Source organism: Poecilia reticulata, linkage group LG11 (genome assembly GCF_000633615.1).
Source record: "Poecilia reticulata strain Guanapo linkage group LG11, Guppy_female_1.0+MT, whole genome shotgun sequence".
Lineage (NCBI taxonomy): Eukaryota > Metazoa > Chordata > Actinopteri > Cyprinodontiformes > Poeciliidae > Poecilia > Poecilia reticulata.
In genome coordinates, this window is record NC_024341.1 from 11,912,414 (window position 1) to 11,926,196 (window position 13,783).

At 38.0% G+C, this 13,783-nt stretch overlaps 2 protein-coding genes across 2 annotated transcripts; one reads left to right on the forward strand and one right to left on the reverse strand.

The window, feature by feature from the left end:
• Positions 1-265: 265 nt before the first annotated feature.
• On the forward strand, positions 266-9,320 carry LOC103472518 (interleukin-6-like). The gene is made up of 5 exons (XM_017307350.1): positions 266-413; positions 6,810-7,146; positions 7,233-7,248; positions 7,391-7,625; positions 8,104-9,320. Exons 1-5 carry the CDS (start codon positions 266-268, stop codon positions 8,412-8,414), a joined length of 1,047 nt encoding a protein of 348 aa, XP_017162839.1. The 3' UTR covers positions 8,415-9,320.
• A 396-nt stretch (positions 9,321-9,716) lies between these two features.
• Positions 9,717-13,114, reverse strand: tomm7 (translocase of outer mitochondrial membrane 7 homolog (yeast)). Its single transcript, XM_017307299.1, has 3 exons — positions 12,952-13,114; positions 11,253-11,301; positions 9,717-9,945 (listed from the first exon to the last, which is right to left on the reverse strand). The coding sequence occupies exons 1-3, from the start codon at positions 13,052-13,054 to the stop codon at positions 9,930-9,932; spliced, it is 168 nt and encodes a 55-aa protein (XP_017162788.1). The 5' UTR covers positions 13,055-13,114; the 3' UTR covers positions 9,717-9,929.
• Positions 13,115-13,783: the final 669 nt, after the last annotated feature.

Below are 13,783 nucleotides of genomic sequence, written 5' to 3' on the forward strand. Positions count from 1 at the left end.
ATGCAGCAGACGAGCACACGTTGGCCAGACGTCCCTCTTTATCTTTCACTCTCACTCACGTTCTGGGCTCTCTTCAAACAAATGCAGACTTGATTAAATATTGAAGAGAGCCCACAGCGAACTGAGCCGAGATACGATTCCTCTCGGCACTTATGGAACGGCGCGTGCAGTGGGGTTAAAAAAAAAAAAAAAGAAAGGAAGAGGAAGATGGAAGAGAAGAACACACTGACCCGAGGAACAAAAAGGCACAAGACGGTGGCGGTGGATGAAGAAGAGGATGGGAGAGGAGGAGAACGATGAGATGGGAGACAGGGATGAGGAACTGCACTATAATGACCGACAGGAGAAAAAGAAGATGAGGCAGAATCAGGAAAAAAGGAAAGAGATGAGCAACTATCATGTTAGAGTGAAATGTGAGGCCACGTATTGCACACAGACAGATTCGGATCCTCCTTTTCAAACTCTCTCACACATTTTATCCCAGATAATAAAAAGAGCCTCCACTCTAAAGCGGGTTTTTTTTTTACCCTACACAGCTGCTTGGAATTTGTACTTCTAAATACAGTAGCAATTCTTACTTCATGCTATTTTAAAACTCAGCTGGCAATATGCTGCTTTTTAAAGTGCAAGGTGTGCACATAAAAGGCCTAGTAAAAGTGGTTATTTCTCTTAAACATTTTTACGCTTTATATTACAGACACAAATGGTTTTCAAAGATTTTTATAAACACAAATCTGACCAAGCGTGGGATGCAATTGTATTTAACCCCCTTACTTTGATACCCCTAGATAAAATATAGTGTAGCCAATTGCTTTCAGATTTAATAACTGAGTCTACCCGTTTGTAATATAATATAGAGAGTTAGATTGGACTCAGTAGATTAATATCACTTTTTGTATGTAAGTGACACCTTCAGCTCAATGATATAATCAGCCTAAATGTTAGAACATATTTTTAAGCATGGGTAAGATGAGCAAATGGTTTCATGAAAGCCGGGTTTCTCAATAACGAATTGCAAAACCCATTCAAATGCAAATCGCTACACTGCAGTGACATGTTCCACAAGCTGGCTCTGATCAATGTGAAAGTTATAAATCATTGAAGTGTGTGCAAGAAGACATTTGCATTTTCTTGCCTGAGGACATCGCCTCGCAGACAGGAATCAGAGTCCCTCTTGTCAGAATTTAAGCATGACTGCCACCTAGCTGCAACTTCCAAGAACTGCAGACTGAGAACCTAACGATCAACGTCTCTTTTCCAGTTTAATAAGCCACAGATAGCATTGTTTTAAACTAAACCTCAAAACCTTAGTTATTTGGTTCATAAAAGAGCTCTTGGTACAGTTGGTTAAATGAATGAAGTCCCGGTATGTGACGCAAATGTAAGTAGCTATGTATTGTTTTTCCCCGTTTTTTTCTTTTTTCTATATTTGTTTTTTATGAAAAAATAGAGATAGCTTAATCACACTTGTAGAAGTAGACATCTACATAAACTGATCATTCTTTACTCTGTTGTGCAATGTGTGATTTAACAAGATGCTAAACTTCCCTTAGTTTCATTTATGCAAAACTCGTAAAAGAGGATTTTACCAATTTAGTCCCTAAATTTGGTTTTCCAGGGTTGTCCTTAAGACTCAGCGCTTTTCTGGACAAGTTCATAAGTTAGAAAGCTGTAACTTTTTTTTCCCCCTGTGGTGGTGGTGATTTCTGCTGGAAGTAATTTCCCTTAAAAAATTAGCAAATTTTTTGTTAGAATTTTTCTACTTGTGCCAAATAACTGTCTAAATTCTCACAAAGTCAGCGATCCTGTTGAAATGTATTTAAAACGCAGAACCATGATGTCACAATTTGTGATATTTATGACACGCCGAGCTAAGTTCTTCCTCAAATATGCAGCTTCTTGAACTAAAAATGCATAAAGGGAAGTGAGTGACAGGGATTGCCGATGTAAATGTGGTGTGTGTGTGTGTGTGTGTGTGTGTGTGTGTGTGTGTGTGTGTGTGTGTGTGTGTGTGTGTGTGTGTGTGTGAGCATGCTGAAATGCACAGCTTTATTATCATTTCAAATTTTAAAGTGGGCTTTTTTTGGAGGCTTAAACATACCCAAAACCTCAACACATTTAGCACACATGTTACAGCTGGACAAAATCTAAATATATTAAGGGTTGAAAAAATATATATTCAAAAATTTCTATCTGCAGTGTATCCCCCCTACCCCCCACAAACTGCAGTTCATTAGCACAGCTGCACAGGTGTTACAAATTGGTAAAAAAAAAAGTATGTTTGCACGATGGAAGAAAAAAAAAAACAGCATTTTGGAGAGATTCCTTAAATCAGGAGTGTTGAACTCATTTTCGTTTTGGGCCACATTAAAATCACGAATGTTCTCAAAGGGCCAATTCTGTGAGAAAATATCGATAAAACTGCCCACTAAACTGTTACAATATGAACAAATAGCTATATCTGCAACTGACAAGTACTTCTTAAAGTTAAATACTACTGAGTATTTTCTTATATTGATTGCATTACATTGAGGCAGTAATTAAAAAAAAAAAACATATCCCCCCCACTTTATCATCAGTTGCCACAGGGAATGTTCTTTTTTTCCTTTTTTTTAATCAGCAAATTTAAGTGTCCGTGTACAGCAGACGGATGACTGAAGGAAGAAAAAATGACAGCAGGACAAGTGGAACCTCACTGATTCGCTTGCAGATGATGGACTGGCTCTAATGCGCTGAATGACGTTCCCTCGATTAAGATGACCTTTATCATCTTCTGTGACTCCGGTCAGATCCAGGATGCAACAACGCAACCGACACAGGTTGTTTCCCTGGGAAGCATTCTTATATCTTGAGTATTTTGAATATAGCACCTGTGGACGGCAAAGAGGAAGCAAGGTTTATGGAGAAAGTATGTCATGGGAATCACACAATCATTTATTTTGTGATAAGAGGCAGCGACACACAGGTATTATTGTTACACACCCATGCATTAAATGCCTGGGAAGAGTAATTCCCTGCATGCACAAGCTGCTCTCTTAAGTCTGTCTGGAAGTGGCGGTAAAACCTTTGGACTTCACTTTCGAAAGAGTCACCACTGCGGTTCATGAATGAAAAATTAACAGGTTAGTGTTATGTATCACATATGTAGAAATGGAGGTAATGTGCGTCTTTGATTGTCGGTTTTGCCTCAATTTAAAAAGTTTGTGTCTTTGTTTGCTGTAACACTGCTATGTCTATGTGATGTGTCTCTGTAGCTCTTTGACTGCTTTTAGTTTCTTAAGCTCATCTAGGGTTCAGTCCAGTTGGCCCATCTGTTATTATTTTTACTTTACTTTTATAGGAACAAATCACAAGTATTAAGAAATACAATAGATTTCAACACTTTTTGTCTGTTATTTCCAATACCTGTCCTTTGATGAGCTTTTGATTATATAAAACCTAAAGCTAAAATGTGAATGCAAACCCGCATTCGCATTTTAACAAACAAGGTCGTTCTGTGTTTGTTGGTTCTTGGATTTTAACCAGAATTCATACAAAAAAACAAAATTCAACCCAATTAGGCTCATTCAATAATTTTCATATACAGCTAAAAAGAGCAATATTCAGCTAAAATGCTTTTGTGCTCACCACAGCATCAAACAAAGCATGAAGAAATTGGAAGTCCCTGTAAATTATTTTAAGTTACACAGAATATTTAGATGCTTTCACTTGTTTTCTATCAGAACAAGGAGCTACTTTTACATTTTTACAAGGCCTGTTGAAAACTATCATCCATATTCCTATACACTAATTGCATATTGAAAACAATTAAAAGACGACCTCTAATATTTCCCTGAAACGGCACCCAAACATTTCCAAAAAACCACCAGGTACCTAAACCAAAACCTAGAAAACAAGTAAGGAGCAATTCAGAAATGAGTAAGACAAAACAGAGTTACATAACACTGGCCTAAAAGTTAAAACACTAAACAAATGTACATTTAGTTCAGAACAAACGTCTACATGTTGGACCATATCGCTGTTTGATTGCTGAAACCCAAACTCAGGATTCAAAAGGAAACAGCTGCTTCTGTTTCACCACACTTTAGTTTATTTCCAGAAAAAAGGAATAAAATAAGCAGAAACATCATTGCTTGCATTATAAATGGGATTTTTTTTTTTTTTGCCAAAATTCAGTCAACCCTTACAAACTTGGTGGTTTGAGGACGAGAATGTTGAAGATCGGGCACTTCCCAGTAATTGCCCCCACTGCCCTATAACCACCAACTTATTCTGAGGTCTCAAACATCACAGCGAAAAATACCAGAATACTTCCCTGTTCAACATGCAAAGCCACTTTTACTATATAACTCAATGGGATATTGAGAATTCTATCTTTTTTGGACTCTATGCAGAGAGTAAATTCTCTGTGAATAGTCTCATCAGTGGGGAAAGAGAAAAAAGCATATGTAAAAGAGTTTAGAGATCCAGAATAAAAACTGAGGCATTGCAAGTGTATCTTAATAAACTGACAAATAATTGAATAGTTAATATACTACATGACTGTTGCTTGTGTTCTTTTTTTTTCTTCCACACTATTTCCTTCCACTCAAAGATCAGTTTTTATGTGGACAGTCTGTTGGGACGGGATTTGAAAGCTAAATTTAAGTTGCTTCAGGGCGAGTTTGTCGGACCTGTGTGATACTTTTACGTGTGGGAAAATGGTGAGTCAGATTTATTCCTGTTCTTGTGTTGTGTGCAACAAGTGTATGACATGACACAACTGCCGCCAGCTGTAATCTGGGAGGGAAATAATGCATGCTTAGCGATGAGAGATAAAGGTCCCAGAAATCAGAGCCAAGAAGCCCACATTAACTTTGGGGGAGCTGCGAAGATCCACAGCTCAGCTGGGAGAGTCGAGAAAACTACTAGTTGCGCAATGCAAAACTGGGGAATTTATGGAAGAGCAGCAGGATTTTTTTTTTTAATGGCTGTTGAGATGGAACCAAAAATGAATATTTTGGCCTACATGCAAGACATGATTTGTAAAAGAAAACACGGCATCCCCACAGGAAACACTGTGGTGAAAGCAACATGGGATGTTTCCCTCAGAAGCCACAGTGATGCTGGGTTTAAATGTGCAAAACTGGAAGAAACTCACCAAAGAAGAGCTGCAGCTGAAAGTACAAGGGAAAGCTGTTGACCCAGAGAACTCAATATATGTTCATCTCATGTTTTTGGATTTTCTTTTTGTTTTGTTTTTGTTAAAAAATGCAAAGACAGAAACAGAAACAGTTATAGTTTCTTTACATTTCCATAATTACACTGTACTTTGTGTTGCGCAATCACATAAAGTTTGATTAAAAATGTTGATGTTTTTGTGTTTATTACCGACCGTATTGTTTTTGGCTTTTTTTAAAAAAAATGAAACAATCAACTTTTTAAAAGTTGCTGGATACTGGATTAATATTAACATTTTTTTTTAAACTACCAGCTATACTCAGAAATCCTGTTAGACTACTTAAATAAAATTGTGTTGGGAATTTGTTCATATTCTACAATAATTAAAAGTGAACTTTTTCTAACATCCCAATGTGGGAAGGAAGTGTTTTTAAATAAACTCTATAGAAACTTATAAAAGTGCTTATACGCCACAGAGTTTAAAATGTAGATCTTAGTTTCTGAAAGTGACGAATAAGATCTAGATTGTGTCATTCGAGTTGCTTGACGTCAAAACCTCAGATGTGTTTAAATTCATTAAGCTAATTTTGATTAGTCTAAATGTTTCCTGTTTTTTTTAGTTTTTTTTACTGTGGGCTTACTAATATGCAGAACCGTTTGGAACTTGCTGCAATCTACATAAAATTCATTCACTAATTTTGAGATGAAACAGCACTTTAGTGAGCTCTGGAATATAACTTACCTCACAGGCCTTATTCTGGAAACATTTATTTAATCTTTAATTCTGCATCATGTAAATGTTTATGTTACGGAGGGGAAAAAAGTAAAGGTTTCTTCTTAAAGTGCAGTAAAACGGCAAAGCAAAATTGATAATAAAAATAATAATAATGATTCTAAAAAGATTCTTTACAATTAAAATAAACTGTGGATGAAAATAGATAAATACATGTAATGGAAATCTTATGGTACGTGAAATAAACTGATAGTAACATTGGTGAAATTCTATACCTGACGACATGCAGTCGTAGTACAACAGCATATCCCAAAGCTCAATTTTGTTCCAAAAAATAAAAACAGACATTGCACTAAGTTTATAATTTTGAAATATTTCAGAATTGTTTATAGTCATAAAAATACCAAAATATGCTTACAACTCACCTGATACAGCCTATGATTCTGATCTGACCTAGTATGTTTGGAAAAAACACAAATTCATAAAAATTTTTAGAATTTAGCTCTGTAAGCTTTCTAAAGTCTGACCCAGGGTTTTCCAACGATTAGATTAATAATTATGATTAATCTTAATAACAATAACTTATATGTATTTATTTTGTGTAGTTTTTTCTTAATGGGTCAAGCAACAATAATTAAAAAAAAACTGCTATAGTAAAAATACATAGAGTAGTTTCTGGGTTTCCACCTCACACTCACTTTGACAACAAGCCACATTAAAACATCTCATTATGAATAGTCGCAATCATGCAAACTTGTCGTACGGAGGCAGTCCTGTTGGAAAATCCCTCGCCTCTGCAGGATATAAAACGAGGGCCCGTCTCCAGGACGGGGCATCTCATTCAGGGTCCGACAGCAACGAGGAAACCCTCTCAAGAGCTTCCCAGCAGCGCGTCATGCACTCTAAATTCAGTAAGTCGCTTGCAGCCGGAGCTGCTGCTGCTGCGAGCAGCTTCCTGTATGCTCGCTTCCTCTTTTCATTCATTCATTCATTCATGGTTTAACTGTCTGGTTCTCAGATCTCCGTCTGCTCGCCGCCCTGATGCTGGCAGCAGCCCTGCCTCTCTGCGTCCCAGGAGCTCCTCTGGAAGGAGCCGTCACCGACCTCCCTCCGGAGGAGAGCTCGGGTGACGGAGAGGAGGTGGTCCAGACGAAGCCGAGCCCGACCGATCCTTCTAACATCACGGAGACTTTGGCGCAGATCCTTAAAGTCACCAAGGGCCACAAAGAAGAGGTGAGATCTCGCTTCCTTTAGTTTTTTGAATTTATTTAGCTCATTTTAAAACATCTAAATCCTTCTGTTTTAATGATCATTGTGTGTCGTCGTTTGCTTTTGTCAGTTTAAGAATGAATTTCGTGGACATGTTGATTACAACTCGTTGAACAGGACCTTGATCCCGGTCAAATTCCCAAAGTCCAAGGTGAGTCAGAGCTCCTCTTTTCACCCCGATGCTTCTCATGAAGCGGATATCTGACGGCGCTTCCTGTGACTTTCTAGGAGGCTGGCCTCCAGCAGCTGGCTCAGGATCTGACCCAGTACTTGGTTCTCCTGAAACACGTCGACAAGGAATACCCCGGCAAACTCATTGTGACCGAACTGAAAACGAACCTTCCTCGGCTGATCACAAAGATCAAGCGAACGGTGAGTCCTCGGCTAAAGGTGCAGAGCTGTCCATCTCAGTCAATTCTATTAAGGCCTTGTTGCTCTGATAAAGCAACAATAAATCGCCACGAATAAATCATGATAAATAAAGGCTTACACATGACCTGCTTGTAAGGTGGTCATGTGGAGTTGCAATAAGTGGAAAGAAAATGATAAAAATCGACATATTCAGCACCTACATAGTAAATCACATTACACTGGGTGGTTTAGATGAACAAGTTCTTAGTATCTTCTTCTATAAGCTGTAAAGCAGTTGGTTTTAAGGCAATATGCAGCCCTAGAAAAAAAATAGTAAAAGGTCTAAATGTGAAATTTTCCATTTTGTTTTGCTGGTTTAAAAGCAAATGTTTAACGCGTCCAAAAATTTATTGACTTGAAATTTGTCTGATTATGCTTCTGTTTGTGTCAGGTGCTGCTGGGAGCACAGCTGCATCCCAGCAAACTATGGTGTTAGTGAGAGTGTTGATTTATTACAGTAGTTTAGTTCAAAAAGTAAATCTGTACAGAATACTCTTATTGTTCATAAAACGTTAACAGCCGCGCGTGTTAACGGAAAGTGGAAGGACAGTCATGTTTTCTTCTGTATTTGGCCCCTGCGCTTGCAGACACCTCTATAAACATCTTGGCGTTTCTGTTCCCGCAGATGAGAAATGCTGACCGTGTCGTGGCTCTGACCGGCAGCCAGGAGCTGCAGCTGCTCAAGGACCTCGAAAGCCTCGACTCGTACCACAGGAAGATGATGGCGCACAGCGTCCTTAGCTCCATCCGCGATTTCCTTGTCGAGTGGAAAAGGGAGCTGACTAAAAGGCAGGTGCGAAAAGCGCAGAACAGTAATCTCAGCGAGACGGAAGCAGACTAGCGTCTTTTAGGAAGGAACCGCTCAGGTACATCAGGTGATCCCTGCTCTTCGCAAGAGTGTGAAAGTCACAGTAGTTTACTGGATCCCTAAGTAAAATAATTATGCAGCCCACAGGGGGTCAAACATTTATTCAGAGAATATTTCATCTATTTATATTAAACACTGTATTTATTGGAGAAGCCATATTTATTGAATACATTTTGTATTTTATTGTGACTTCTTGTTAAATTCCTGTTTTCAGTTTACAGCAATTTTTTTACACTTATGTATTTTTGCTAACAGAATTTCTATGTAAGAAATACTATTTGAATTCATGTTGGATTTTTATTTTATTTTTTTACATTCATAAATAAAGAATGTTATTAATACATAAGAATCATGTTTCTTCATATTAACCCCCCAGAATATTTTCTTATTTCACATATTACATGAGACTGTCCAAAATTTGGCAGTCATGCTTACTCAGCAGAAGCAGAGCAATATGAAAAAGGAGAAAATTAAACATACAGGCACAAATATATACATACACCCACAGATAAGGTTGCAGATAAATCACAAACTTTTTAACAAGCTTTCTGGATTATTCTGGGTTGATATTTTATCACGAATTCTAGTCTGTTGATTTGAGCCGAAAAACATGGATGTAGTTCAATATGAATAATATATCAGTGCGACTGGCCGTACACCGGCCCCTCAGCATAACGCTGCCACCATCGTGTTGAGCTAACTACAAGTTGAGTGCTCTGAGGTGCAAAACTCTCATTTTAACTACTTCAAACATGTACGTCACAACAGCCAATCTTGACCTCATCTAATTATTAAACGTCTTTCTGAAACATATTCTGCTTCCTCACTGACTGCCACTTTCAGTCGAATGTCAAAAGTGTTGATTTTGGGGTTTTGGTCCGCAGCCTCTCCGTTAAGGCTGATGTTAAACTCACCTTAATTTGGATGGCAACTCTGGAGTTTGTGCAGCTTTTTAAATTTGAGACATTTAGTCAAAAATATTGGCGCAGTGTGTGCATGTTTTGAGATTGTGTGCCACACGCTGGTCTTGTGTGAGTCGGAGAAGCTAATTCTTGATTTTAAAACTCGAGTCGCATTCAGACCGAAGAAATTAAAATCGTTGCTTAAACAGAGTACTTGTCTTATTAAGCATGTGACAACTATATAATTGATTCCTCGATTTAAACGCCACGAGAATCGGATTCCTTTCACGTTTTACTGTCTTTTAAATTACTAATAAAAAAAGTAAACTGGGTTTCTTCTGTACACCCAAATCAAAACATAAAACATTTGGAATACACTGAGACAATCTAATTTAGAAACAAGGGAGTCCAGAGACATATGACTCTGTACAATATATTTCTGAGCTTTGAACATTTTGCCCCAGAGCTGTCAGACATTGGGGTTTACAGGGAGCAAGGAGAGTGATAGAAGTCTGTTTCTTGGTCTTCTAAAAACGCGTCACATGGTCTCGATGAGAGGCGGGGTCTGTCCGAGTGAAGGTGTTCCTCAACCCCAGAGCAAACTAGAGCAAATCAGAAAAATAAATGTTAGAAAAATATCTAATATCTGGCTTTCCCTCCCAAAATTCAGGTTAGTAACCTGGGTTTCTAGCCCGCAGCATCCCAGATCCTCCATCATGCTTTTAACGCTAGCTAAAAGTTAAGATTTTTTTTTTTTAAGTATTCCTCATTTGTTGTACAAGAGATTCCCTTAGCAGTGTTTGCAGCGAGAAAATATTTCTGGAGAAACCAAACAATAGTTCTCTCTTTCAACCAAAGCAAACATTAAAGAGTCTCAGCTGAGATTTGTTTTTTTTTACCCTGAAGAAAAATTGTAGCATTAGCTTAATCTGGCTCACTTTCCTAAGCCAAGTCATCACTTAGTCAGCAAAAAACCCCAAAAAAAAAACATTTTACTAGGTTACAGAAATCCACATTTGTCAGTTTGCTTCCACAAAAATAACAGCAGACACTTTATAGGACACTACAGTTTCAACTCGAGGTTTAATGCACCAGTTGCTGCGTAGGAAAAGTCAACCAGTGTGAAATCACACTTCACTCAGGGAAATACAACTGGTATCGATGACTCAGTCCGCAATACGATTTCTTAATAGAAATGAGTTTCCATTTAAATGAATAACTTTTGGGCAAATCACACCAGTGAACTCTGTCTGACTTAGTTTGAGGATTTTGTTTTTGTGGTTTCAGCCCACGTATGAGTGGAGCAGATGGCAGAATTTAAAACTGGGCTAAGCGCATGACAACCGGTTCTTATTTATTCTGAGTTATCAAATTAGAAGACAATCGACTATTTGGATAGAGAAACATTGGTCATGAAGCCAACTACAAAGAAATGCATCTTTTTTTCTCTCTCTCCGTTGTTTAAAACGGGGATAATTGTTTTAGAATATTTACTTGCATAAAAAAAACATGAGGAGCCACTTTGGGGAAATTAAAAGTTTTAAAGAGATATAAACCTTTGAGAAGCCATGAATACAAGGTTAAGAGGTTGACTGTAAAAAAGGCAAGAAGTTGCAATTAATATAAATTTAAGTTACATTAAACATTTTTATTTTACTCAAGGTTACATGTGAAATCTCCAAACTGACCCTTGCAGAAGTGGAAGTTCCAGAATGTCCGAAAGTGAAAATAAACGCCAGCATAATGTTTTTAGAAGAAAGTGAAGCCCGTCGGATCACATTCTGTTCCTTTTTTTTTTAACGAGGCAAAAAAATCTTGCAACAGTTACATCTTCTCAGAGTCCAGATGGTTTCATTTCAGTAAAAACATGTGAGCATCAAACCTCTTAAATAAAATAAAATATTTGTACCTCAACAGCGTAGGTTCAGGCATGCCTGGATCTGCTCCTCGTTTGAAACCTGCCACACAGAAGATTTTAAGACACTTACTTCAATGTTGTAATAAACAGAAAGTCTGAAGATCAACCAGAGCCATTACTAGATTTCTACATTGTATAAATCATCAGCAGAAGTTATTACAAATGGGGGGGGGAAGCAACAGTAGTATCTCCATCATCATTCCTAAATACTTCTCATCTCCGTCATTTGTTCCAAAGAGTCAACCTCGGTGCAACGGATTCTTTGGAAACGGAAGACCAAAAACGGCTAAATTTTACTTTTAGGGAAATAACTATTCTCACTGGAGTTTCAGCGACTGGCTTTTTTATATTTGGCTGACTGATGAGCAATCGAAACTGCTTTCACTGATACACTAAACTATAGCAAGTTGTTTCTATTAATCCGTACTGTGACAGTGTGAAAACGATAAGCTTGAAATACCATTTAAAGTAAAGTGGTTTAAGCTATTTAATTATACTCCTGCATACATTTTCATATCTTTTTTTTTTGTGCATATTTTCTTACAACTTTAAACTTCATTGTGTTTTATTGGTAGCTTGTGTAAACCAGTAAAAAGTTGTTTACTAGTGAAAGGGGGGAAAAAACACAAGGCTGACAATTTGTTTCAGATAAAGATCTGAAAAGTGTGGCATGAGTTAATATTTTCCAGAGCCAACCCCAAACTTTCATTGCAATCACAGCTGCACGGCTCGCTTCCATTCACAGAACAGCGACGTTTATACCCATTCAAAATATATGCACTTGCTTCACTTCTCATATACTTAAATATAAAGCCACGTTTTGCTTCCACTTTACAATTATGCATCACTTTGTGTTGGCCTATCGCATAAAACCCCAACAAAATACAGAACCACGTCACAAGTATGCTTGTAACAAATTAATAGAGGGGCGGGGGGAGGGAAACCTAAACCAGAGAAGAGACCCGTGTGATTTAAAAAAAGAAAGTGTGACATCAGCACTGGTGATTCCGATATGCTGAAGTCAGAGAAGATCCTGAGACAGATGGCTAGAGGATGTGTGTGGTCACTCATGTAAAAGATTCAAGTTCCCCATTAGTAGTCTCCACAGYCCCCCTCTATAAACAAATTAATAGAGGGGCGGCGGGGGAGGGAAACCTAAACCAGAGAAGAGACCCGTGTGATTTAAAAAAAAAGAAAGTGTGACATCAGCACTGGTGATTCCGATATGCTGAAGTCAGAGAAGATCCTGAGACAGATGGCTAGAGGATGTGTGTGGTCACTCATGTAAAAGATTCAAGTTCCCCATTAGTAGTCTCCACAGCACATCTATGCAAAGTTCTCAAGTTTCCCATCGTTGCTGCTGATCTAAAATCAGGTAATTTTCTGTTCCCCCCTTCCCCTCAGGCCTCATTCAGGAACTAAAGTGTTTAAGCCACGGGGGGTGTTCTCATGGGGTCCTTTACACTTTTCGGGTCATAAAAAAAAGGTGGTTTGTTCATAAAACTGCATCGGTGAGCATACTGTAAAGTCACAACAAAACTATAAATACGTCACATTTAAAATAAAGAAAGAAACAGGGAAATCAACAATACCTCTCAGTCAAAAGCTAGCATGCAAGGCTAATTAGCCGACATTAGCCATGCATGTCTCATTTCTCCCCTCCTCCGCCTTCATTTGTTTTAATACTAACCGAGGTAAAGCACGGTGGGAATGAAGCCCCATCGGATGACGAACTGGCTGCACTGGAACAGCTGCTGCAGCCGCTGTTTGGTCTCCTTGCTGAGTTTAGCCATGTGTTTGTTACGACAGCGAAGATCCCGACGCTTCTACCAAGGACAGGAAAAAGGAAGAGACGTCGAGGATAAAGAAACTAGCTGACGGCCTCCGACTTCCAGCTGCCGCCACCTGGTGGAGAGAGACGTTGCTGCAACCCCTGCTAAAATAAAGCACGTATCGGACGGAGGTCAACATTTGCTCATGACTAATAAATGTGCTAAACGTAAACAGTATTGGGACAGCATTTGCACTGTTTGTGATAGTATTGGTTTCTTATTTATTCAAGTACCCTTGTTTGTCACATACTTGCTTTTTACCCATTTTTTTTATTAATCAAGAGTATTAAATGTTTCTGACAGAGGTTTTGTAAATTTAATTGCACATAAAATGTTTAATATAAACAGTAATATTTTTACTAATAAACATTTGTTTTGTTCAATGTATGAAAACCATGTATGTAGTGCATTCACAATAGAAAAAATAATTCACCAGACACTCAATATTCACCCAATTGGCTGTTTACTTTCAAGAAATCTAAATTAGAAAAGTGACTTAATACTTGTCCTGAAAACATCTTGATTTTTATTCTGAAGTAGTGAATTTCAAGTTGAAAAAAAAAATCGATTGGAGCCCCTGAAGTCAGCAGTGCCATGTGTATGAAATACATTGAAATGTGCATATATAGTGTTTGCATCTGCATCCTGATAAGATTTACATGTTCTACTTTCCAAGTCAAATATGCAGCA